This window comes from Maniola jurtina, chromosome 9, assembly GCF_905333055.1.
Source record: "Maniola jurtina chromosome 9, ilManJurt1.1, whole genome shotgun sequence".
Lineage (NCBI taxonomy): Eukaryota > Metazoa > Arthropoda > Insecta > Lepidoptera > Nymphalidae > Maniola > Maniola jurtina.
The window spans coordinates 9840204-9868107 of NC_060037.1; the positions used below are offsets into that span (position 1 = coordinate 9840204).

At 36.1% G+C, this 27904-nt stretch overlaps 1 protein-coding gene across 1 annotated transcript in view; it reads left to right on the forward strand.

Moving 5' to 3' along the window:
* LOC123867937 (ATP-binding cassette sub-family G member 1) overlaps positions 1–27904 on the forward strand; it is a 57812-nt gene that overhangs the window by 17724 nt on the left and 12184 nt on the right. Inside the window, exons 2-5 of the mRNA XM_045910258.1 lie at positions 3351–3415; positions 21858–21978; positions 22925–23182; positions 24857–25043. Of these exons, the coding sequence (XP_045766214.1) occupies positions 3361–3415; positions 21858–21978; positions 22925–23182; positions 24857–25043 (621 nt within the window). The 5' untranslated portion in view covers positions 3351–3360. The remainder of the gene's footprint in view (positions 1–3350; positions 3416–21857; positions 21979–22924; positions 23183–24856; positions 25044–27904) is intronic.

Below are 27904 nucleotides of genomic sequence, written 5' to 3' on the forward strand. Positions count from 1 at the left end.
GATTATATAGCGTGCACCACGATAATACGTCCGTATATAATTTTTTTAAACCTGGTTAACTTGACGAGGCCACATACCTGTACCTAGTTTGAGCTAATAAACTTTTATCATGAACTTGACCGACTAAGGTAGTTGCTGCAACTAAGGAGTTATGTTGCAAGTTCAAGCACCCTTCGTATCTACTTACGACATTTTTAATTTCATCGTGAATACGGCATAGGGTCTTTTTATTATATTTATTTACCTTTATGAAACTTTTAATTGATGCGGTCGGTCCGATAAAATGAATTCCTTCATTAATCCAAAAAGTACATGATAGTATACAAGTGTAAATTAAAAAATTATAACACCCCCGACAAGTGAAGGTTACAGTAACTAGAAAAGAGCTGATAACTTTCAAACGGCTGAACCGATTTTCTTGGATTATAGCTAAGAACATTCTCGATCGGCTCACCTTTCAAACAAAAAAACTAAATAAAAATCGGTTCATTAGTTTAGGAGCTATGATGCCATAGACAGATACACAGATACACACGTCAAACTTATAACATCCCTCTTTTTGGGTCGGAGGTTAAAAATACCTTAAATAAAATTAATGTGTTTTTGGATTTTTGGATATTTGTTATCCCTTCACGCTACAATGTCTGAATCAATTAGGTTGAGTTTATACCCTGAATTGACACATAGGCTACTTTTTATCTCAAAAAAAAACTTTTTATCCACACGCATGAAGTCGCAGGCTTACCTACCTAACCTAGTGCCTGTATAAAATTGTTTAAAAACCTGTGCGGGAAAGAAAAGACAATGCATGTCGAAATCGATTTTGCGTGCCAATGAACTCTTACGGCATCTGACCACACAAGAACCGCACATTTCATTGCAGCTGTGGTACAACCACAATAAAAATAATACGTTTTTAAACATAGCTAAGTATAAATAGCGAGTTATTCTAAAAAAGACTATTGAATGTAAAAAACTTTCGTAATGTACTAAAAAAGATTGAAACTTATTCATGAAAACAAAATGATAATATGTAGATTGTAGGTCTAAACATAACAACTATCTCTCCATATGGCATTAGGGATTCAGGAAGTTCCATTGCCCTCTTTCCATCTCAATCACCAGGTCATTGTATTTTTTTAAAGTACAAACCAACAAAGCAAATGAATCCAAATTCGACAGTCCTGCCATTTGCCATCAAAGGGTTCCAATGTCCAACTCCCACCTTCATGATCAGTGGTATCATCTAATGTCATCCATTTCACAAATCACATCAAAATCAGACATTTGGAAGTAGCTCAGTCAACAAATCTGTTAAGAATTTGACGGAATGATAACATAAGAACGTACCTAGTACCTAGGTACCTACCCATCGCACTCGAAAATCAGTTCTTTAACACATGCATAAATTATAACGTCGCTTGCAAAACGCTTAAAAAAATAGCGACCAAACGAGCAGGGTCAGAGCGTCAGACGTGATTACTGCCGCCCATGAACATTTGCAGCACCAGAGGAACCACCAAAGCATTGCCGGCCATTTTATTAATGTCTACGGCATAATATACCTATCTGCGGCCCGATCAGTCCAGTAATTTGAGCTGTGCGTTGATAGATCAGTCAGTCATATAGGTTTTTAACCCCCCACCCAAAAAGAGGGGTGTTATAAGTTTGACGTGTGTATCTGTCTGTGGCATCGTAGCTCCTAAACTAATGAACCGATTTTAATTTAGTTTTTTTTGTTTGAAATGTGGCTTGATCGAGAGTGTCCTTAGCTATAATCCAAGAAAATCGGTTCAGCCGTTTGAAAGTTATCAGCTCTTTTCTAGTTACTGTAACCTTCACTTGTCGGGGGTGTTATAAATTTTTAATTTACACTTGTTGAACAAAGTGATATAACAATTTTAACTTTTGCGGATTTTTTGTTTCTGGAAGATTCGTTCTGCTTTTTACGTGCATCACAACCGGATTTTTTGATTGATATAAAATTTCCATAGGGGTTTTTTAAATCTTACAATTTATTGGCAATCAATTATTGATCGAAATAAAAAATTGCATGCTATAATAAAAAGAATATTCGATAAATACCCGCTAAAATGTTATAAAGCAGATCTCTGTCCGTCATGGTTGTGAAAATTATGATAATTAGTGCTTCTGTGACACTTCCATTGACCTTATCGTTTAAAATACGGACCAATTACGATCGATAAGGACTTTTTGAAAAAAATCTGTCTACTTAAAACTGCTTATTAATTTAAGCATCTTGTCATCAGTTTCTGATATTTTTCATATCGGTAATAAACAAAGACCTAGGGCATTAGCTATTCTAATGCCTTTTACAGGACCAGTCCAGATATTTTAGTTTAGGAAAGCTTATTTCGAAAACCGGGAACCCTTATACTTTTGGGCGATTTAGCGGCCTGCCAACTTATCGTACCTACCTAGTATCTACTACGTGTTCAAAGTTTGAATATTATTGCAATGGACGATTATCACTGAGCGGCAATGTATTCCATTTTAATTGGGCTTTATTTAATAATCATATGCAATCACTGACCACAGATCTCCTAAACCTGTTTAGTGAGTAAAAAATAAATTGTTCATGTTTAATTCTAACTAAAAACAGGATTCACGCGATCAAATGATGATAATACCTACCTATGTAATCCGAATTATTTCTCGTACGTTCTATATACTTAATATTATATTATACATTTAGGTACCTACTCCTTATTTTTTGACTCCATTTAACACAATTTGAGATAAAGGTCATTATGATTCTTCCGGTTTTCCGATTTGTATGAAACGTACCTAGGTAAGTATAAATTATTATATCAAGAATATTTTCTATTTCCGATAATTATATAATCTATCTGGGATCCAGTTAGAAAGTTTTATTTATATTATCAGGCACATTCTACACAGTTCCTACCTATACTTTCACGTATCTAATAGGTTCTAAACTTAAACGATCCAAAAATAGTCATCAGTTTCTTTAAAATGTCACCTTCTAAGCTTCTAGCGTCTACGCGTGTATTTGACCTATTGCCATCGTTACGTTTTTAAGACATTTTTAAGGTGGCAGCGTGGCAGCGACTAATGCGTCAGAATTAGTCGATACTACAGCTAATTTCTTAACCTGGACCCTTTCAAATAAAGATTTTTATGTAAACCTGTGAGGATGATACTGCCATTGTCGCAATTGAAAATGCCATAAGCCTACGTTGTCGTATTAGTTTAAAAAATGCGAAAAACTAAATTAAATTTGAATTTCGCGGGCAGGCCCGTCTTATGCCCATTAATAAAAAGAAAAAGAATAAAAATTTTAACATTGTGTTTTTTTTTTGTTGCAGCCTCATCAAAATGGATTTGGAGTTTCGGAACTTGACGTATACAGTGCACAGCCGACTAGCTAGAGGTAATTTGGTTTTTTTTTTCAAGTTGTTTAACAAAACGGTGTAATTGCACGAAATTAATTTTTACAGAAAGAGCAAAAAAACTGTATAAAACTTTACTACTTACAGGTAACTGTACTGTTTTGATCGAAATCGTGAATTTTGATGTGTTTTGTTCAGAAGTGTAATTTAACACCTATATTTTTGCTCGCATCTCTTCAATTATGATTATAGATAGGTAGGTACCTATTAAACTTTTTTCCTTGATTAAAAATATATTATATATTATACATTGATTTAAATGTATATATAGGAAATAATTTTATAAGGAAAATAATGCATAGATATAATATGTTTTACTACTAATGTAGGTACATGTTTATTTCTTTTACATATATCTACGTATACCTACCTAAATACTACCTATACTAATTTTATCCATAAGTAAAACCATATTTAACAATTATACGTATAATATATCTAGGCAAGGTTAAAATTTTAATTGCAAAAATTACATAGATATTTCACCAGTTTTTATAAAAGTAGTAAACATTTCAAAGTTAATGTAACTTTAATGTTTTTATGTAATTTCTATATTATACAAGGACAACTTTGTAGCGTAAACGTGTTTTATGTTCCATGTCGCAAAAGGGAAAGCACTGTCATGGTTAAAGGTGGTAAAGACAAGAGTAATTCGCAAGATAAACTAAACTCGTTTTAAGTAGGTATAGCTTATTAAGTATACAGTCAACAAGGTAGGTGTGGATAAACTAGAATCTAACTAATTACTCGTTTATAAAATAAAAATATCGGAATGTATTTGTTTTTTCTTGTATTTAAAAATTCGGAAGGAAGGGGACCAGAAATAGACTTCATAAATCAATACACTTCCCTCAATTTTATAATTGCTGACATTTAGATATAACCAGCGAAGGCTGTAATCATTATAATTATGCTATAATTTCAATGAGAGCGGAAGTTCTGAAGTCCACCTTGCCAATTTTTGTGCACTAATTTTCCAAATGAACAAATATTATTTAATATTTAAATTAGGCGTACTGTTGCTACCTTGACTTCAATGTATTCATTTTATTTAAGCGAGTGAAAGCCTTTTAAGATCAAGTGTGTAAGGAAAAACAACGGTATTTTAATAACTGTTACTTGTCATCATTTATTATTTATGTCAATGTAAGTAGGACTACCTACTGGTATTTTTAGTGTCAATTGTTGTTTTGGTTTTCCTTCTTATTCGACGGCGAGTATATCATGTCAGATGGAAAGTGGCAAGGGGTCTATAAAATGATAACGCGCTAACCTGGAATAGTAAATTCAACTATCTACGCAGGATCGTACGGGTAGAGTGATAAGTGATAAAGAAAAGTTAGTAACTATAATACGAAGCATACCACCATACTATATCTCGTAACTAAGGCCTCTGAGGGTGGACCAAACAATATTTGGAGGAGGTATTTGAGGCAGATTTTAAACTAGTGAGATTCTCGTAGAAGCATGTCAAGGCAGTAGCCAAAGTCAGGGATATAATATGGAAAACGATTGCATCACTCCTAAGTTCCATAGGGAATAAAAGGATTCCACCATAGTTCCTATCTGAGTTTGTTTAGTGAACTTGAAATAACCCACCTAGGAATCGAACCCGGGACGTTAGGTGTACGTATGACACTGCACTCACCGTTGATTATACTAAAATCACAGAAATATTTCCCCCTTCTCAGTCCGTAGCTCGATCTATTTTTGAACTCTTTGTTTCTTAATTTTATTTCAACAACTCACAAATAAGTTTTCAAAAAATCCTTTGTTGTTTTCAAACCTAACAAAAATAATTCAACCGTTCTCCTTAGTCGCTCCCAATACCGAACTTTATTAATAGCAGCGTTCAACTATATTTAGGGCACCTTTAAATAAACAGACACACACATGTAGCACAATAATGATGGATAGACATATATATTTATAGCAAGGGACATTGTACGCAACAATGATAATAAGAATTTAGAACAAGCATATGCCCTTGACTTCATATAGTACAAAAGCAAACTCTTTGTTAGTCAAACCAGCCGTTTTTGCGTGATTGAAACATCCAAACATCCACACTTTCACATTAGGATTAGGATTATAACTGTGAATCAAAAACTATTATGCATAAAAAATAAATAAAAATCTATTTTAGAATGTACAGGTAAAGTCCTTTCATATGATATGATATTCTTTCATTGAAACACTTTTTAATATTTTTTTGTGATAATCACCTGCCCCTCTCAGCTTTCCTGAAGATTACCTCTCCCTATTTTGCAATTGCAATAAGCCGGCATTTCAGCTTTCATTTCTCATATAATAAATGCGAAAGTGTTTGATTGCTGGTTATTAGTTCGTTAGTTTGTCCTTCAATCACATCGCAACGGATATAACGGATCAGCGTGATTTTATGCCTGGATATACCTAGATAAAGACCAAAGAGAGTGACATAGCCTACATTTTATGTCTGAAAATCAGTGGGTTCGAACGGGGTCGAAAAAGTTAAGTAATCCACGCGGGCGAAGTCGCGGTCACACTAACTTATATTATAAAGGTGAAAGTTTTTGTGTGTATGTGTGTATGTTTGTTACTCCTTCACGCAAAAACTACTAGACGGATTTGGCTGAAGTTTGGATTGGAGGCAGATATTATTCTGGATTAGCACATAGGCTGCTTTTTATGCCGGAAAATCAAGGAGTTCCCACGGGATTTCGGAAAACCTAAATCCACGCGGATGAAGTCGCGGGCATCAGCTAGTAATATATAAATGTAATACACGTGGGGATCGGCTGGGATTTGTACACGTGCAATGTGCATCCTTGGTGAATTACGGGGCACTAAAATTTTTTTATTGCAGCTATAATGTGAACATAATTATTTAACACTTTGTAACCTGTAATAGAACTTATTATGTAGGTAATTTGTAGACTGTTGCTTATATTTATCTACCTATGTTAGAAAGAAAAATGACGTATAAATCGGTAGCTATCTATTTAGATAGTAAGTAAGAATAACGCAGGAAAAAAAAAGATTCCGACGAATTGAGAACCTACTTCTTTTTTTGAAGTCGGTTAATAAATTAACAGCTTAACTCATCGGCTTGGCTATTATAGTCTATAAGTACAATAATAAACTATAAAGAAATAAACTTAAATAAGAATTAAAAAAAAAACCGATGTTTAAATTTTCATGTCAGACTTTTTTATTGATCTTTATTGATTTAATTCCAGCAACAAAAACTAGATAAGCTATTTAACTTGTTTTAACAGCTATTTATAATTGTTTTTATTTTAATGAATTTTAATGAAGGAAGTTTTGTTGTTATTTACTATGCATGTTTATTAGTCTTCCTCGGATAAAAATAACCAGTCCAAAATCACGAATTAATTGCGGATGTAAAGACGTTACTCGTTTTATAAACTAATCCATCAAAACATCTTCAGAAAAAACTAAATACTTAAATGTTATTTAATTTTCATTTTCCGAAGAATCATTTTTCCGGCAACACAAACATTAATTATATTAACATTGGATCAGTTTTTTCAGGGGATGTTTAAAAAACGCAATGAAAGTGAGTTACAGAATTAATTCTTTACCAAAAAAAAAAATATAATATTAATATCTTAGATATTTTTTAACCCCCGACCCAAAAAGAGGGGTGTTATAAGTTTGACGTGTGTATCTGTGTATCTGTGTATCTGTGTATCTGTGTATCTGTCTGTGGCATCGTAGCGCCTAAACGAATGAACCGATTTTAATTTAGTTTTTTTTGTTTGAAAGGTGGCTTGATCGAGAGTGTTCTTAGCTATAATCCAAAAAAATTGGTTCAGCCGTTTAAGAGTTATCAGCTCTTTTCTAGTTTTCTTGTAGAAAAGAAGGTTAGATAACCGTTAGGTTTTTAATATTATGTCAATTGATAAATGTCAAGCTGTCAAGATGGACGTTGCCTAAATACATAATTATTTATTTGAAAATGAAAAACTCAAATACTTTGGATCGTCGGGGGTGTTATAAATTTTTAATTTACACTTGTTTCAAATATTTTATTACTACTATACTTTGTATGTACACAAAAGGGAAAATATTTTAATTATTGATACTTAACAGGGCTCTCTCCGTCACTTATTCCATACAATCGTAGTTCCAATTTCATTTGAATATTAAGCAACCAAAGTCCATGAAATTTTGCAGATATATTCTAGAAACTAATATCTCGGGAAAAACCTAAATCCACGCGGACGAAGTCTCGGGCATCCTCTATAAACAAATAATTTAAAAAGTTAAAAGAGACCCCGACTGCGGTGTGCACTGCATCTTTTTCAGCCCGGTGCATGAATATAGATTTTTTAAGAAACTTATATGTACCCAGTAACACACCACTAAGGGCTGATTTTTCAATCGTCACATAACTTTTATTTGAGGAATTTTGAGGTATTGACAGTTTTATTCCTCAGATAAAAGTTATTTGACGATTGAAACATGGCCCCTAACAGAGGTAATAATCTAATACATAGATAATAATTATTGATAATCAGAATATCTGTATTATTTTTCGTTAATGCACAACATTGACCTGTCTTAATATTTTATGATTTAAGTCTAGCTGATAACCTGGAACTTGTTAACAATGACCTCATTAGTAAGTAAGCAATATGAGTGTGCCAAGCTGTGACTTTGGTATCATTATTTATTAGGTCACAACCGTTTGACCGATTTATTTATGCACTGGGCAACTAATTAGTTGTTGTAAATAAACTAAACACTTGTATTTTCTATAGCAAAATTATGGTCAAAAATATGGAAAACGACACGCCTATATATTAGTTCGGCAGTGGGCTGCCTGAATTTTTTCCCTACCGCTAACAAAGATATTTAAATACCTAATAAGTAGTTCTTTAATCTTTGATTGCAAAGGATACAACCTTTTTAAATATTTTAATATTATTATTACCTATTTAAACATAGATATACAGAGTTCCAGTTCAGATCAGAGCATCCAGTTTTCTTCATCCAGTCTCACACTCGACTTCGAGATTTTATTATCATTTAAATCTGAATCATTCTTTGTTTGGTGAGGAAACATAGGCTCATAGTTTCATAAAGCATAGCAATCTTTTATAAGAACTATTAGAAATGTACGTGCCACGTAAATTATTATCGCACAATGTGGAAATGCTCGACCAGTTTGTAGTTATAGATAAAGAAAAGGGAAAGGAACGCTCTTTTTAACAAGGCGTTTAGTATCAAGGTCTCGAGTTGACTTTCTTTAGAAGCTGTAACAGCCTTATTGATAAAGTTGCGCCAGTAACCACACATTACTCAATCTCTTTCCAATTCAAATGAAAATGAATGCTCGAAATGTTGGTCATACCATGGAATTCTTTTACACAATTTTAAGCAACGCAGAATGTATTACGATGCCCTGGGGCCCTATTGCTGCAGTTTGACGGCAACAGTGTGACTATATCGCTAATCGCAATCACCTCTGATTGGCCTCTCTCACTATTGACTGAAATGCAAGCAAGAATACCATTAATTCAGCCAATTCTACCAAATAAAACAAAAAAGTTTTACTGAATAGACACTAAATTCCCAAGCGAAACGAGCGCAGAAATTTTCTTTAACTTTACACTTACAGAACCGATTCTTATACCTTAGAATTTAGATACTCGGTGTGATGGATATAATAAGTACTTTGACGTTTATAAAAAACCATTTTTATAAAAAGATTCTATCACATTCACATAAATATTCACATGATCTATTTATAAAACCAGTCGGTGACCTAAATAATGTTATCTTTAAAGTAGGTACGCTATGCTACCAGACGAGACTTATATATTGTATGAACTTGCCCGATGATGTACTCATAATTATCAAGGCCTACTTTGCTCAATACAATGCATCCGTTTGTTTTATCGGCGTGCTGTAAAGTTATTGCAATGTTATGATATACTTAATTAACATACTAATTTTAACACATAATTGCGATATTTGTATTTTTCCTTAAGACCCTTTGAAGAATTTGAAAAAGCGACTTTTGGAAGCTGATAGTTACAGGCTGATATTTTGAAAACTATAAATACAATAACTTTCTTGTAGAATGGTGCGAAACCCTTCGTGTGCATGTCCGACTTGCACTTGACCAATTTTTATTTTTTGTAACATGCTGTCTGTATTGTCGCATGTCGTTGAACAGCCTTCTTGGCGAGGACGACGTTCGCGTTATTGATATGGCCGATTTTTCAATCGTTAAATAACTTTTATCTGAGGTATTTTGACGTATTGATAGATTACGTATGAAAAAACAGTGAAACCCTTAAAATTCCTCCGATAAAAGTTATTTGTCGATTGAAAAATCGGCCCTTACTGAAACATTATTATATTTCAGATCTATGCTAGATCAGTGTCGTTAGCGACGCTTTGAGCTTACAGAATACAAGCATTTAGGTCCCGTAGCAGTAATAATTTCGATCATCGCACTTGTTGTTATTGACTGAATCCATAATAATAGTAGGAACCGAAAGTGTGACTTTTACCAATTCACGGCCTATCCACTTCACCGACTTTAGAAAGACAGAGATTGCGACCTGAACACTGTAGGTGTAGATGTAAGTTACCTTTTCTATTCCAAATCAAATACCTTCCGTGGGATTTCACAAAAACCTAATTCACGCAGACGAATTCGCGGGCATCGTCTAGTTTATAATAATCTTGCCAGTGGTCCCATCTTACAATTTCAAGTCTCATGCAAGTTGGATGATAGAATTTATGTAGTTGTACCTACTCGATGGACGGCGTTAGTAGTTGGCACCCTATGGGTAGGGACTACGGTACCATAACAAAATGGTCAAGAGCGATTCATACTCGCGCCACAAGGGTTCCGTACTTTGATTCCATTTTTACCAATTTGGTACGGAACCCCAAAAGATCGACTTGGGTGACAGGTGTGCAACTCATTGATAAGCAGCTTTCTTTTAGTGACAGTTTTATCGTAAAACTGTGTTTTCGTATGGAAAGTGTGATAAAAGAGGTAGGTATCTAAGTGCTAATCGGTCATTGATAAGAATATTGAATATAAAAACTGACCAAGTGCGAGTCAGGCTCGCGCACTGAGGGTTCCGTTCGAGAGTCGGATTTTTTTGTCACGATAAATCGAAAACCATTATGCATAAAAATAAATAAAAAACTGTTTTAAAATGTACAGGTAAAGCCCTTTCATTATGATACCCGATTTGGAATAGTAATCTTACTTTGAAAGTTGAAAATACTAATTATTTGTTCATAACCACATTTTTTGTGAGGACACAAATTCACGGTTTTCGGATTTTTCCCCTTATCTTGGGATGGGATCTTCCCTTATATTTGGGAGGTAAATAGGTACCTACCTGCCAAATCCTGATTAGGTCAACGGGAAGTACCCAATAGGTTTTTTTAGTAGGGAGACAGACAGACATACAGTGAAGTGATCCTATGAAGGTTTTTTTTTCCTTTTTAGGTACGGAACCCTAAAAATTAACTTCAAATAATATGATCTACGATCAAAGTTGCAATTGATTTCATGTCGTACGTGTTTTATCTTAAAATAGGTAGGTACCTAGACTTAAAATAAAATTTACTTTGTTTCAAGTTAATGAACTAACACGTGAAGCAGATAGGTATAGTAGATAGGTACCTATTTCAGATTATATCTTTACGTTCAAATGGTAAGTACATTGATAAGTATAAATTAATAAATGTTTTGGTTCGTTAATTGACTTTTTATTACAGTCTGATTTTTAATTCCGTGGAATTCTGACGATCAACAGTTCCCGCAAAAAAGCATAAATTCATATAAAATGTAAAACAGGCTATGGATTCTAAGGATTAAATTTAATAAGGCAAATTGTACGTATAAAAATAAATAAAAATCTGTTTTAGAATGTACCTGTAAAGCCCTTTTATATGACACTCCGCTTGGTATAGTTATGTTACTTTGAAAATTTAAACACATTTAAATTTTTTTTTAATGATGTAACCACAAATTCACGGTTTTCGAATTTCTTCTTCTAAAGTCTTCTAGGAGTTCTTGGAAACCGTAGTAAAACTGGTATGAGTATAAAATATTATAATTACATACTATACGAGACGAGTAATATCTTCACGTAGGTAATTAAAATAATTATGTATTTGTTTTTCATAAGGAAGCATTTCCAGTTTTTAAATATAGAATCTGTTTTTGTATAAGACCGGAAAATGATGTAGTAGGTGCTCCACGTCCGTTATCTATAGTACGCGACAGGTCGAGATGGCAAGCGGGGTGGGAACGCTCTGCATACCCAAGTCACCTTTCAAACAAAAAACTAAAATAAAATCGGTTCATTCGTTTGGGAGTTACGATGCCACAGACAGATGCATAGATACACAGATACACACGTCAAATTAAAAAAAATCAAAAGATAAAGTTATGTTAATAAGCGTGCTAGGATTTTTTGCGAAGATTGAAATAAGGATGATAATAGTAATAACCAATAAAGCAACTTATATAATATTTTTTATTCAATTAAACTTTTACAAGTATTTTTGAATCTTCAAATGCATATAAGTATACCTACCATTGGCATTGGTTCGGAATTCTTTTCCTGACGAGAAGAAACAGCAAGAAACTCTGCGGTTGCTCTTTTCAAAGATTCAATTTACAATATTATACCTACCATCTGCGCGCTGCTGGAGTGAGCTGCATGTCAAATCCACACTCATTTATCATATACATAAAATATTTGATTGTGTAAGTATATTGCTTTTATCAGGAGCATGTTTTAATAATGACTAGCTGATACCCACGACTTCGTTCGCGTGGATGTAGGTTTTTTAAAATTCCCGTGGGAACTCTTTGATTTTCCGGGATAAAAAGTAGCCTATGTGCTAATCCAGGGTATAATCTATCTCCATTCTCAGCCCAATCCGTCCAGTAGTTTTTGCGTGAAGGAGTAACAAACATACACACACACACACACACACACACACACATACACACATACAAACTTTCTCCTTTATAATATTTGTGAAATGTGATGATGTAAAACATCGTGAGGAAACCTGAGCCTAAGAGTTCTCCATAATATTACCAAACGTGTGTGCAGTATAGTTTATGGCCAAAACTATTCTGATTCTGAAAGGAGACCCGTGCCGGGAACAAGAGTGAGGGAACTCTCAGTTTGCAGATGACTTGATGACGCTTTAGACATATCTACCTTCATAGGCGCTATAAAATCTTAAAACTACCTATAGTGAAAATCTCTAGTTATAAAACTCAGTGTCACGACAACAATGGTATGGTTGCAACATAACCATAACGGTAACCACAAAATGGGTTAGTAACATGTTTTTGCGGTTTCAAGCTAAATTGTCATAGTACATACTTGTAAAATGTAGGTACGTAGCAGTATTGTTTACAAGCGTTCCTAAGTACTTCTATAGACCAAATAAAATATATACAAGTGTAAATTAAAAATTTATAACACCCCGACAAGTGACAGTAACAAGAAAAGAGCTGATAACTTTCAAACGGCTGAACCGATTTTCTTAGATTATAGCTAAGAACACTCTCGATCAAGCAATCTTTCAAATAAAAAAACTAAATTAAAATCGGGTTCATTAGTTTAGGAGCTATGATGTCACAGACAGATACACAGATATACACGTCAAACTTATAACACCCCTCTTTTGGGACGGGGGTTAAAAATAAAAGCTCTACTTCTAGTTTTAGGAATTTGTTGTTTTTTGTTACTTTATTACATTCAATATTTAAGCCTTTTTGATTTTCCTGGATGAAAATAGCCTTTGTAAGCTATTTCTAAACCTTCCCAAAATTGGTTAAACGGATGGACCGTTAAAAGGTAAGAGACAGACAGGCATAATTTCGCATATTATAAAACAAGTGTAAATTAAATTTTATTACACCCCCGACAAGTGAAAGTTACTTTCAAACGCCAAAACCGATTTTCTTGGATTATAGCTAAGAACACTCTCGATCAAGCCACCTTTCATTAGTTTAGGAGCTACGATGCCACAGACAGATACACAGGTACACAAGTCAAACTTATAACAGCCCTCTTTTTGGGTCGGGCGTTAATAATAATTAGTAGGTATGGACAAGCTTTAAATCTAAATGGTTGGTAATGAACTATGAAGCGAATGCACCATGGGATCTGGCTCTTCTGGCGTACACAGTTTACGTAAATGATCACTGAGATGTATTGGATGTGAACTAAGTAGGTATGATCCGAATGTACCATAGGAGATCTGGCTATTCTGGCATAAAATGTGATATAAGGTTGATATGTGATACAGGTTAGATTAGTAGATAGAGAGAGTACCTAATAGATTAGTGAGGTATTAACCATGAAATATGAACATCTACGATTGGTCTATACTGCCCTATATAGGAGTACCTACCAATATACACCCGTTGGTAAAATAGGTACCCAGTTAGGTGGCTTACTGTAGCTTCATATAAAATTCAGTATCAGAAATTTCACGACCTAACGGCTAAACTTTTCGACCGGACTTCGTCTGTGGTGGCGTTTGCTGGCGCGCGTGTTGTGCCTTTTTGGAGTGTTTTTTGTTAGAAATGGCCGGTTTTTGTGTTCTGCTGGTGTTTATTGCTGGTGGAACTGACTGGGAAGCGCTCTAAAGGGGCGCCGCGTGTATGTCGGCGGGCGCCGCCACAGACGAAGTCCATACTTATACATATAGTTTCCCTAACTTGTAAATAACTACAAACTTGACATTGGATAGTCAGTGTAAAGCCAAACGAAAGAGAAAAAAAAACTTTTCGACCTAATTTGATGCGATATGACCTTAGTAAGTAGGTAAATAAAATCCTATTACACGTCTAGTATTATATTTTTGTCACGATCATAATATTATCTTTGTTCCAAGTGTTCAGGGTTAAAGATAAAGCTATGCGTAATTTGTTTTGTTTGTTTTTCCTTGCTTTTCTGCTCTAATATTATAAAGAGGTGAAGTTCAAGTAAGTTTGGTTGCAGGGAATAATAATCTCAGGAATAAATGATTCAATTCTAAAAATTCTTTCACTGATAGATACGATATAGCTACACTATCACCGAGAGCTATAAATTACGCCAACGAAGTCGCAGGAAAAAGCTAATCTAATCTAAATTAGCATGTACTGTCCCATGTCTGGGCAAAAGCCTCCCTCCGATTTTCCCACCATCCCCTATTTTGAGGAAAAATCTAGTCGTAGATAAATCTGCCTGAACTATTCTATCCCTTAGGTACCAGTTACCATCAGGTATCAGGTGACATTGCAGTCAAGGGCTAACTTGTATCTGAATTAAAAAAAATCGTACTGCAAGGCATCTCTAAGGTAAGTAAAGTACCACAGAAATCCTAATATGAATTCCTAATTCTGTGGTAAGTACCTTCTAGTCATAGTTAGTGAATAGGCATCTTCTAGGCACGTACGCTCCTCATCAAGGTTGCATCATCACTTGCTAGCAAGTCTGACTGCTGTCAAGCGCTAGTCTATAAAAAATTAAAAAAACCTTGAACCCTCTATCTTGGTAAATATCAATAAAATACCTACTAGGTACATAGTTTTTCATATAATAAAGTCGAATCAGAAATGTGTTGGGTTGCGCAGATCTGATAAAGCTGAGTAATTTGTTTTGTTTGTTTTTTCCCTTGTTTTTTGTTGATAAAACCCTTAAGACCTTGTATTATATCTACTGATAAATATCAAATATTTACTCTGCTTTATAAAGTATATTTAATTATTTATACACGGCAAGTTAAATATATAATATATAATAAGCATAGTTAAAAGCTACCCCTGCACAAGACGTTCAATGGAGTCACTTTCACGCATGGGAGACAATTCATGCCCAAGAACTTTAGTATGCGACTCTGTACTAACGCCGAAAGACGTTGTTTAATGCCGAGAACTTTATATTTAAAAAATTCAACAAGAGCAAGCCGTTAGAAATTCTACCAGATCAAGCAGCGTCAACCAGTTTACTTATTTATACGTCTAGGTACCTAGGTAAGTATCTAGAGTGCACGCACGCAGCTGTGCCGCGTGTTCTATTCTAGTGCATAGGCATAGGTATTGCAAGCCAACGACCGATGCACCTAGGACGTTAAACTCTGGTAGCGGCGCGCGGACTGAATGCAAGGGCAGCTGTTTGTAAGGTCGATTGTTACGTTTGTGTTGATTGAAATGCAGGAAGCCGGTGTCGGTATCATAGTGATAGTGAATACCTAGGTATACCTATCGTGCGCGACAGGTAGAGATGGCAACCGGGGTGCGGACGCCTCGTACACCCGCACAGCCTTCGAGTTAACAGGGCTCTCTGCGTCACTCGTTTCATACAATCGTAGTTCCAATTTCATTTGAATATTAAGCAACCAAAGTCCATGAAATTTTGCAGACATATTCTAGAAACTAATATCTGTGTCTGTGGTGTTTTAGATTTTTCTAAAAATATGTAGTTTTAAAATTACAGGGGCTCAAAGATTTGTATGAAAATTTTTAAGACCGCGTAACTTTGAAACCGAATATTTTAACAGAAATCTGGAAAACCACAGACATAGATATTAGTTTCTAGAATATGTCTGCAAAATTTCATGGACTTTGGTTGCTTAATATGCAAATGAAATTGGAACTACGATTGTATGAAACGAGTGACGTAGAGAGCCCTCTCCCGCTGCGGGTGATGTGCGTGGCACCCCCCCGCCTCATACTCCGATTGCTATCTCAACCTGTCGCATCAGGGGGCACGGCAGTGCCCCCGCCAAGACGAGCCAAACGGCGGCCGGGGCGCTACGTATCAGGGGGCACGGCAGTGCCCCCGCCAAGACGAGCCAAACGGCGGCCGGGGCGCTACGTACCTTTTTCTCGAAGTGTTTCGCCGTATTTTCGACCCGTCATAACTTCGGTCTGGATGACGCTAGAAAGCTGAAATTTTCAGTATAAGGTGTCCTCACCAAATTTACCAAATATACCAAGTATCAAATATCTAGCTTTTATGGTTACAGATTTATTGATACCTAAAATACGCCGATTTCGTCCCTCACTGATGATCATCAAAACCTCTACTCAAAACCTCTAAGGTACTTCCCGAAGTCCTAGAAGACTGAATTTTGGTATGTAGACTAGAAATTGACTACAAACTACAGGAAAATTAAGAAATTGGAAATGCCCCCCCTCTACGCCTCTTAAGGGTGAAGCAAATCTGTAAATTCTGTCGCTAAAATGCTGATATTTTCAGGATAAGATGTCCTTGGCAGATTTATTAAACGCATTGAGTATCAATTGTCTAGCTTTTATAGTTTCAGATTTATTGACAGTCAAAACTTCTAGTCTGTAATTCTAGGGTACTTCCCGAAGTCCTAGAAGACTGAAATTTGGTGTGTACACTATAAATTGCATACAAACTACAGGAAAATTAAGAAATTCAAAATTTTCCCCCTCCACTCCCACGTATGGGGGAAGCAAATTATTTATAAAGTCTATCGCTAAGAATGCTGATATTTTCAGGATAATATGTCCTTGACAGACTTATCAAACTTACCAAGTATCAATTGTCTACCTGTTATGGTTTCAGATTTATTGCCATTCAAAACCCCTTTAGTCAAAAGTTCTAAAGTACTTCCCTAAGTCCTAGAAGACTGAAATTTGTTATGTAGGCTAGGGATTTCATTCAAACAACAGGAAAATAAACTTTTCCCAGTCTGTACATTTAAAAAATGTGTTTCCTGAAGTCCTAAAAGACTAAAATTTGATATATCTACTTTAAAATTGAGTTGCAAGATTCCACTCAAACAAACATAGTTACATACATTGCAAGTGGAATAAAAGCTTTTAAAAAAAGAGGTAACGATAGAGAGCGGGCCATGAAAATGATGTAGGTACCTACAAAAAATAGATCCAAAAAAAAAATCTAGGGCACCTGCCAAAAAGAAATGAAATCCCACCAAAAACATTTCATGTAAAATATTGCCAAGACTCACAAGTTCATAATGCTTTCACTGTTAAAAAGTTATGAGATCTCTAGTAGAGCCAAGCCCCTAGCTGAGCTTAGAATTTCGCTGCCCATGGGACCTATCCCAAGTCCAAAGTATATAGCTCTTAAATGCTCTTGAGTATATCACATTTATAACAATAAAGAACAAATAACTCTACTTACAAGCTCTGATTCTACAAACCCTAAATCTTGGTTAAAAAAGTACGGCTTGGCCGTTTAATGTTCGTAAAACTATTACATGACATAACATATTATATTATGGTCATAAGGAATAGTTTGTTCGACAATTACTAATTTGTATTATACTTCATGATTGTCGCACAAGCTATTCCGGGCTTAAATATCATATCAGATAAAAGTACCACGAACATTAAACGGCCAAGCCGTCCTTTTTTAACCAAGATTTAGGGTTTGTAGAATCAGAGCTTGTAAGTAGAGTTATTTGTTCTTTATTGTTATAAATGTGATATACTCAAGAGCATTTAAGAGCTATATACTTTGGACTTGGGATAGGTCCCATGGGCAGCGAAATTCTAAGCTCAGCTAGGGGCTTGGCTCTACTAGAGATCTCATAACTTTTTAACAGTGAAAGCATTATGAACTTGTGAGTCTTGGCAATATTTTACATGAAATGTTTTTGGTGGGATACTATACTTACCTATATAATTACATATTATCTTAGAAGTTCGTTTTCGCGTAAGTTTCATCCAAATAGGTACGGGATAGATTTAGCAGTTTGATATGATCACCTTGTACGTACTTGGAGCATTGACAAAATCGGTCAAGCACGAATCGGAATCGCCCGCAAGGGTTCCGTATCGTACAAAAAATGCCACTTTAATTTTCATGGCGGCCAGATTTAAATTTTTATTTAGGTAAGTACAATTATTATAATGACAGTAGAAACACACATTCTATGAAAATTTCCACTCTTTTGAGTCTCTACTTATTACGGTTTAGGAGATACAGCCAGCTGTCAGACAGACGGACGGACGGACGCCTAAATAATAGCCACTGAGCTCATTTGACATTGGAGGGTTCTATATTGCTGCTTTACTGAGTGATATCAAAATAATTAGAGCTACTAACTAGAGCCTCAATAGCTCAACCGGTAAAGGAGTGGACTGAAAACCGAAAGGTCGACGGTTCAAACCCCGCCCGTTGCACTATAACATTGTCGTACCTACTCCTAGCACAAGCCTGACGCTTAGTTGGAGAGGAAAGGGGAATATTAGTCATTTAACATGGATAATATTCTTTAAAAAAAAATTTTTTTTTAAAAATAACTTGAGAACTCAATCATTCAGCGTTGAACACTGAGTTAGCGAACCACCCCGCAGCAGGCCAGCTCGCGCTGTGAAAACCAGGCATTACAAGAAACAAGTAAAACTGCCTTTCGCTAAAAATGCTGCCTGACTTGCTTGGAATGATAATAATGTCTTTCTTAGAATACTCACCTTTATGGCGTACTCACCTTTATGGTATGGTAGGTACCTACAGTAAGCACCATAAAAGCTTTTTGTTCCGTTTTGAGGGTTCCGTACCTAAAAAGGAAAAGCGGAACCCTTATAGGATCACTTTGTTGTCTATCTGTCCGTCTGTCGTGTATGTCAAGAAAATCTATTATAGGGCACCTCACGTTGACCTAGATTTTAGAATCATGAAATTTCGCAGGTAGGTAGGTCTCTAACAGTACGAGGTAGGTCTTATAGTACCTACGAGTAAAGAAAAAATCCGAAAACCGTGAGTTTGTGGTTACATCATTAAAAAAATTCAAATGTGTTCGTGAACAAATATTAATTGCAATTTTCAAAGTAAGATAGGTACTATGCCAAGTGGGGCATCATATGAAGGGGCTTTACCTTACATTCTAAAACAGATTTTTATTTATTTTTATGCATAATAATTTTTGATTTATCGTCCAAAAATGACGGAAAAAATACCCGAGTACCTACGGAACCCTTGGTGCGCGAGTCCGTTTCGCACTTGGCCGGTTTTTGTATCTTATTGACTCTGTTATAATATAGAATTAGGCTCGACTGTAGGTACAATCTGCAAGTCCGCCATAACCTGTAAGGGACAGGTTTGACCGTTATTGAACTTGCCCCTGCTCGGACCAAGTATTCGATGTCATTACCAGTTTTAAAGGCTGAAACAAACAGAACGCGCCACGGAAATATTTCCAACGTTGGTTTTAGAAGTTTTTTATTTTACCTTTGTTTATTCTTAATCAACAGAGTTTTATAAAAGGTTGTAATTATACAAGGAACCAAGGAACATACTACGCTCTAACAAGAGTATGGAGGCGTTTACACTGCGGAGACGCGGATTACCATCAGCCATTGTAACTAGGACTCGACGCTATAATATTAGGTCGGAGATAAATTTGAGCTACATATCTTTTAAATAGCCAAACATACCTTATTTGAACTCGCATAATAAATCATGGGTTATAGCTGGAAAAATCCGGACCATAAAAACGTATCGATTGACACCTCTTTCATCAAAATCGACTTAGTAGTTTAGGCACTACGGTGGAACACACATAAATACAAACCTTCATAAATACATACAGACTGCTACAATCAAAATCCTTCCTTTTGGCTTTGAAGTAGTCGGGTATAAAGTACGATTTAGTACGCTAAACCGTTCTTTTGATAGTTGACACATAAAGCAAATGGCCTGTCCTTTCTCTAAACGCGCTAGGTATGAGTAGGTACCGCGCAGTTGCCGTCACTCGTTCTGAGTGTTTCAATTTCAAGGGAAAGGACGAAACAAAGATTTCAAAACAAGTTTCCACAAATTGCATAGGGCAACTTTATGCAACCAACCTCCTTTTTTGACGTGACAACGTCTTATAATTCGATAGAGCCGGCTGCACGCACGAAAAAACATGACTCATGCGGCGTTACCTCGCTCTGAGGCGTTCCATGTAAGGCTTGAAGTGCAAGCGAGAGCGCGGAACGAGCGACAAAGAAGCACAATCGGCCTTTGTTGTCACGTTCAACTATCGTCAGTAAACCGACTTTACAGACAACCAATTTTTTATTGATATTGATGATATTGAAGGAATAACTGTGGATGTTGGACGAATAATTGTGATATTTATAATCATTTTTAAAACCGTGTATGAAGGCTACCTACTTTATTCTTTATCTAGGGGTAGGTACTGCCATACCCCTTCCAAGTTAGCTTGCTTCCATCTTAGACTGCATCATCACTTACCATGAGGTGAGATCGCAGTCAAGGGCTAACTTGTATCAGAATAAAAAATAATCAGTGTAAATGTCAATCAAATCGTATGCTTCATTAAGTAAACATAGTGTTAGTATTAATTACTTATTAAATTGAAATTATTAATATGAGATCTTGTAAAAAATTAGGCAAATGTCACGAGACACGTGTAACCTATCTAAACCACGTGTAGATATGAAATTTAATATTATTAAGGTCTTAGCAGTTAATATGTATATCCTATTAAGAAAAAAATTACATTAAGTATCAGCATAACATTATGTTACCGATACTATTAGTTGCCATCCAATATTTTACGTACCTGCGAAGTACGTTGACTGGAATCAAAACAATTAAGTAGGTACCTAGCAGAAGTATTTCTAGTAGAGTAAGAAATACAGGGTGTAATTTGAACGCTAGCAAAAACGAAGACAGGTGACAGTAGGTAATGAAAGCTGTTAAAATACGCAAAAAAATGTACAAAAAAATAAATGTATTTTTTTAAAGTTCGCAATGTATTGCAAATTAAACATCTTACTGACGCTAGAGGATAACGAACGTCGCGAAGATAAGTGACGCGGGGTCAATGCGGTGTTATAGACGGGACATTGGCCCCGAGTTTTGCATGCTATACATTGCGGGGTTGAAAATACTAAATCACTAAAACACAAGTATTTAAGATAAAAGTATTTAAGGCATTAGTTATTGGTATTAGATTGTGTTTATGTAGAATAATAGAAGCGCTAAGTTTTCACTAGCGTTCTAATTACAACATGTATTACTTTCCATCAAAAAAATCGAAACACCTTTTAGCTTAGAAATGTTTCGATTTTTTTGATGAGAGGTACCTACTTATTTACGTATGAGGAAAATTATCACTAGTCTAAAAATCCGTCCAGTTACCAACTTACTAAGACGCAAATAAATATCCGCAAGCCTCAATGAGTCAGTATTTGCATTTTAAGTTTTGCTCAATATTAAATTAAAGAAGGAAGTCTCTTGATACAGAACATTTTTTTGTTTTATACTTAATATAATACCATGTTAATACGTAAATAAGTATATTAAGGGAGAACCATGTCTTCCGCATACGCACTAAAACTGTATGATAATTATTTTCTTGTTCGTTTTGTTTGCGAATTCACAATGTATTTTTCTTTTTCCCCAGGGCCCGGAAAACAAGTCATTAAAGGCGTCAGTGGCAGGTTTATGTCTGGGCAGCTTATAGCTATTATGGGACCTTCGGGTGCCGGCAAAAGCTCTCTTCTTAACATTATATCAGGATACAAGTAAGTAAAACATATATATATTTTTATTTTTATTCAGATTTAAGTTAACCCTTGACTTCAATTTCACCTGGTGGTTAATGATGATGCAGCCTAAGATGGAAGCGGGCAAACCTAGAAGGGGTATGGCAGTTTTAACTAAACCCATACCTACCCCTTTCCACACGGCATAAATAAATATTATTTACGACATACCAGTATTTACCTATACCTAAGGGCAGTTACTAGCGTGCGTTTTTTCGGCCCATTTTGCACTCGTTTTTGTATACCTACGCGTTTATTACACACGCGCGCTACATTTCGCTCTTCAATATACCGAACGCGCATGCACAATGCTGAAGTGTTCGCTGGAACCAGTGATTCAGTCAATAGCAATCGCTACACGTACAAAAACAAGCATAATCGCGCAAAAAAGCGCTAATCTGAAGCCCCTCTAAGTTAGTTCCTCAAGGTACAAGACCGTAACACCAATTGGACTCGACGTGGATTACTCTTATGATGCTACATCCTTCGGTTGTTATGAGCTGACAGGACTAAAGTATTTTATCACAGATAAGTTTCTTAAAGTAACCCAAAGACTGTAGCAGAAAGATCAGTGGATCAGGAAAAAAGGAATTGATAGCTGTGCTAAAAAACTTCGCGGCGCGCGCACAGTTCCGCTAAAATTCGACACGAAGGTCAAGATTGTAGCAAAAAATCGCTTGGGATTACTACCAACCACCATCTGTCCCACCGCTCACGGAGGGCCCATTCTTCATCCTCTCTAATGTTTGTATTGGAAGTGTGTCTATCAAAACTTATGTTTGCTACATTGTTGATGCTTATGTATGTACTTAGGTATAGCAAGCACAGCTTCTATTCAGCAGTTACTTTCGATTGCTTTTCTTTTTCCTTGGAAAATACATTTAAGCGGACGAAGTAAATTTCTAGGTTCTCAATATTTCAACAGGTCCGGAGGAATCACAGGCGAGCTTCTAGTGAATGGACAGATACGTGATGAGCAGCAATTCCAAAGATCATCATGTTACATCACACAAGAGGACCTCCTCCAGCCATTGCTGACAGTGCGCGAAGCTATGGACGTCGCAGCTAAGTTCAAACTGCCAAAGGGCGTGAAGATTCCCTCAGAGGAAATACTACAGCAGCTTGGCTTGTTAGAACACCAACACACTAAGACTGATCAACTTTCTGGAGGACAGAAGAAAAGGTAACTCTACATACTTTACGTAAGTTACGTACTAATCATTAAACATCATCATTAACAAAGCAATTCAGTCTGGGTGGGCCTAGCTTTTCTCCACTCCGTCAAACCGACCTCTCGTTCTTCCTTGGCTCTGGTTTGCTGTCCAACCACTTCTTCGGGGCTCTTGTTTTGTCCTTGCCTTACACATGTCCTGCCCATCCCATTCTTGACATTTTAACGATTTTGACAACATTCGGTTCCTTAAGAAGTTCATACAGTTCGTGATTGTAAATGCGTCAAAACCATAAAGCGCCGGCCACACATGCTGCGTATGCGTCGCGTAAGCGTAGACGTAGCCCGTACCATTGCGTTGTAATGTATGGAACTGTATGAGACATGGCATAGGTACCGCTTGCGTGGCGTGGACGTTCGCGTAGACGTAATGCGTGCAGTTATGTGTACGGATTCACGCGCATCACTACGCGCGTATCACGTGTACGTGCTTGGTGTGAATCGGATTTTATCCTGAATAGCATCTAATATCCTTCTTAAAACCTACCGTCCGAAAAATTAGGAGGCTATATTCGTCCTTTTAACTTGGAACCCAGCATTCAGAGCAGTATTGGAATTTGAATCCGTACTTAAGCTAATTCTAACTGGATTAGCTTAAGTAGAGTTTTATAGAGGAGTACTTATTATTGAATACTGATATATTTCAAGTACGGTTTCAAGGACCATTACTATATTATATAGGTAACCAAGTTACTACATTAAATTGTGAGTAACAATGAACCACGAAAGGTTAAAATGAATATTAGCATAAAGGTCGCTGATGCAATTGCTAATTAATAAACAATCGGTTAATGTAACTATTGTTTTGCTATTCAACTACTCACCTACTTACCGTTGCAAAATATGACAAACGCATTGTTCGGTAATGTTAAAAACTAACTACAAACACAATGCTTAGGTACCTTGGTATATAAATTATTCAGTGACTGTAAATACTGTAAAATATGTACTGCAGCCATAAATGTTAATCAAGATTCAGTTAAAGGTCCATCCAGTACAAGCGCAAAAAAACTATACTAAACCCATTTTTATTTATTGGTTTTGAATCGAGAACACTGACTTCGACTGCATACTACCTTCTTATAAAATCATCACCATCATTATCAACCCAAGTCCCACTGCATTTGTAAGGACTTCCACACGAGGTCATTCACACTTGCTCTCCGAGGCACGGAGTAAACGAAAAGGCCAAATTCGGACCTCTGTAGTCGGTCACACTTCCAGTTTCCAACGTGGGTCAACGTTGCTTAACAATCACTATCGATTGATATGCGTCATCACAACTAGGTCACATATCTCTCTTTCTTATAAACTCTTAGAAACCTGTAGGTACCTACTCTTTTATAAAATGGAGACGTTAAAATTGTTTTTTAACCCCCGACCCAAAAAGAGGGGTGTTATAAGTTTGACGTGTGTATCTGTCTGTGGTATCGTAGCTCCTAAACGAACCGATTTTAATGTAGTTTTTTTTTGTTTGAAAGGTGGCTTGATCGAGAGTGTTCTTGGCTATAATCCAAGAAAATCGGTTCAGCCTTTTAAAAAATTATCAGCTCTTTTCTAGTTACTGTAACCTTCACTTGTCGGGGGTGTTATAAATTTTTAATTTACACTTGTTTTACCTTCTAGGTTGGCAATAGCGCTAGAACTAGTGAACAATCCACCTGTATTCTTCCTCGATGAGCCAACGAGTGGTTTGGACAACGTCACCACGGTGCAGTGCGTCAAACTGCTCAAGCAGTTGGCGCGACAGGGGAGGACGGTGGTGTGCACCATACATCAGCCACCGGCATCGCTCTTTGAACTGTTTGACCAGGTAGGAATCTTTCAGATTTTTTTAGAGGCTTGATACTTGATAAATAAACTTAGAGCACGCCTATAGCTCAAAACAAAATAAGAGCGGCAGAGGATAGTTCGTTAAAAACATTACCTTCTGGTGCAGCCAGGTAATATGGAGTGTCTAAGAATCACGCTAGTACAAATAACCGATAAAATCGCTCTTTGAACTGTTCGACCAGGTAAGAATCTTTCAGATTTTTTTAGAGGCTTGATACTTGATAAATAAACTTAGAGCACGCCTCTAGCCAAAGACAAAATAAGAGCGGCGGAGACTTACTATAGTTCGTTAAAAACATTACCTTCCTTCTGGTGCAGTCAGGTCATGTCTCTAAGAATCACGCTAGTAGAAATAACTGATAGAAATTAGGGTCGGGTTAAATGCAGAAGTGCGGGCCTTCCTCCTGCCTCATACCCCGATTGCCATCTCGACCTGTCGCGAAAATAAGAACAGATTTTGTACTGAACTAACTTGCTTTTGTTGTAAAGACTTTTCTGAAATCTGAAAAGGAAAAACTGACTGACTAATCTATCACACAGCTACTCTACTAATACTACTGGACGGATCGGGCAGAAAATTGGCATGCAGATAGCTATTAGGTAGGTATCATACCGTATGACGTAGACACCCTCTACGAAAGGATTTTTGAAAATTCAATAACGGGGTAAAATAGGGGGTTGAAAATTGTGTTTCGTCCACGCGGACGAAGTCGCAGGCATAAGCTGATTGATTAATATTTTGGAGGTTTAATTTAGTAAAAAAGTAAATGTTAGTACTTAAATGGATCTTATTTAGGTAAGTACCTACCTCTTACCTGAGACTTCGCAAACACCTATTGGATTATTGCGACAGGTTTTGAGGTTAATATTCACATATTGCGCTATAACAACATAAGTAAATAACGTAACTTTAAATTAGTATTGGCCAGTGCTAACGATCTTTTTTGTTGATATAATACAAAGTGTCAATATTAATCATGTAAGTACTTGGAAAGGAAAGTAATAACACCAGTGATCTGAACTCAGCACTCCACAGCAAAAAATCAATCTTTTTTTGGTAGAAGATTAAACCTATTGCGGAATCCAATAAGATATAGCTGTTTTCATGATTTTTCCATGTGGATAAGAGATTTTGTTAGAATTTCTCATACTTACTTTTTTTAAGTATTATTATTTACAAACACAGTTCAAAAATCTCGGTAATAATAAATAATCGGTATAACTAGTTCAAAACTACTTAGGTAATCCTTCTTTATAGACTGGGAGTCATAATAGATTCGCTAACGATCATAGATATCGCTCTGATGCTGGATACACGGCTATAGGGCAACTCTTTGATGCTAAAGGTGTCAGTCTGCCTGCGCTCAGAATATTGACGATCTTCCGGGTTTCCTGGCTGTGGTATTATTAGACTCTAATATCGTCCGGGACCTCAATTAGAGGGAGGTGCCGAGAGAGATTTGGAATTTTAAAATTTCTAAATCTCTGGTGTGGCCTGGTGGGACGCTTCGACCATGGCTAGTTACCACCCTACCGGCAAGCCGTGCCGCCAAGCAATCCGGTATTAGGGTTATCCGGATTTAGCGTTCCGGTACTATGCCGTGTAGAAACCAAAGAGGTATGGATTTTAAAAAACTGCCACACTTCTTCCAGGTTAGCCACTCCCATATTAGACTGCTTCATCACTTACCACCAAGTGAGATAGCAGTCAAGGGCTAACTTATACCTGAATTAAAAAAAATAGTTACCAAGTGTCAATTCATGACCTCCTAATGTCCTATGGCATTGAGAAAACCTGTAAGTAATCAAACTCACAAGTTTCCTGACCCAGGGGTTGGAGCAGATAATATGTCAGTCAGTATTCCCCTGTAAATATATGGGTTAGGATTATATCAGTATGTTACCATGATACATGACAGTTACCACATTACAGAGATAAAAAAAAATAGGTCAAATGCAATGGACGAGAGTAATTGTAATTGTAATGAGTAATGCCTAATGACTTACATCCCGAGTGATGTGTAATGATTTCATTCAACACTGTTTTATATATGTACTTACAATGATTGCACTCTTCAATTATTATTCTTGATCGTTTTGTCATTTGTCATGTTTAAACAAACATAAGTGCGTTTTTTATATAAATACTTATAGCCTATAATATTATAATCAAACAGTAATACATATACGATTACCTATAAGTTATAGGTACTCGTATATTACTGTTTGATTAATCTAAATCGAATCAGCTATAATATATTGCGATGTATTTACGAGTATTTTGCTTTGGTTTGCTCAATTGTTATTGATGGCTTTCGTAATTCTTATAGATTACAAATGAAATATGATATACTTGTTGTAACTTTTCATTTATTCGTGAAATAAATTTAATAGGACTGAAAACAAGATTAGTAAATGTTAGTAGGTATACTTGTTCTACGTCGGGCACTCATCGCGAGTGATTTACATCTCCATACTTTTATACTATAATATTACAAATGCGAAATTGTGTTTGTCTGTCTGCTAACTTTTCACGGCTCATCCGTTCAACCGATTTTGACGAAAGTTGTTACTGAGATAGTGGTATAACATTTAAGCTTGCATCTAGGGGAAGGACATGGGCTAGGACTTTTTATTCTGGAAATCAGAGTTTCCACGGGTTCCAAAGACCCTTAACCCATCATCTATTAGTTAAATATATGGAAGTTCCGCCATCCATCTCCTAAAGCCTCAATAGCTCAACGGTTATAGGAGCGGACTGAAAACCGAAAGGTCGGAGGTTCAAACCCCATCCGTTGAACTATTGTCGTACCCACTCCTAGCACAAGCTTAACGCTTAGT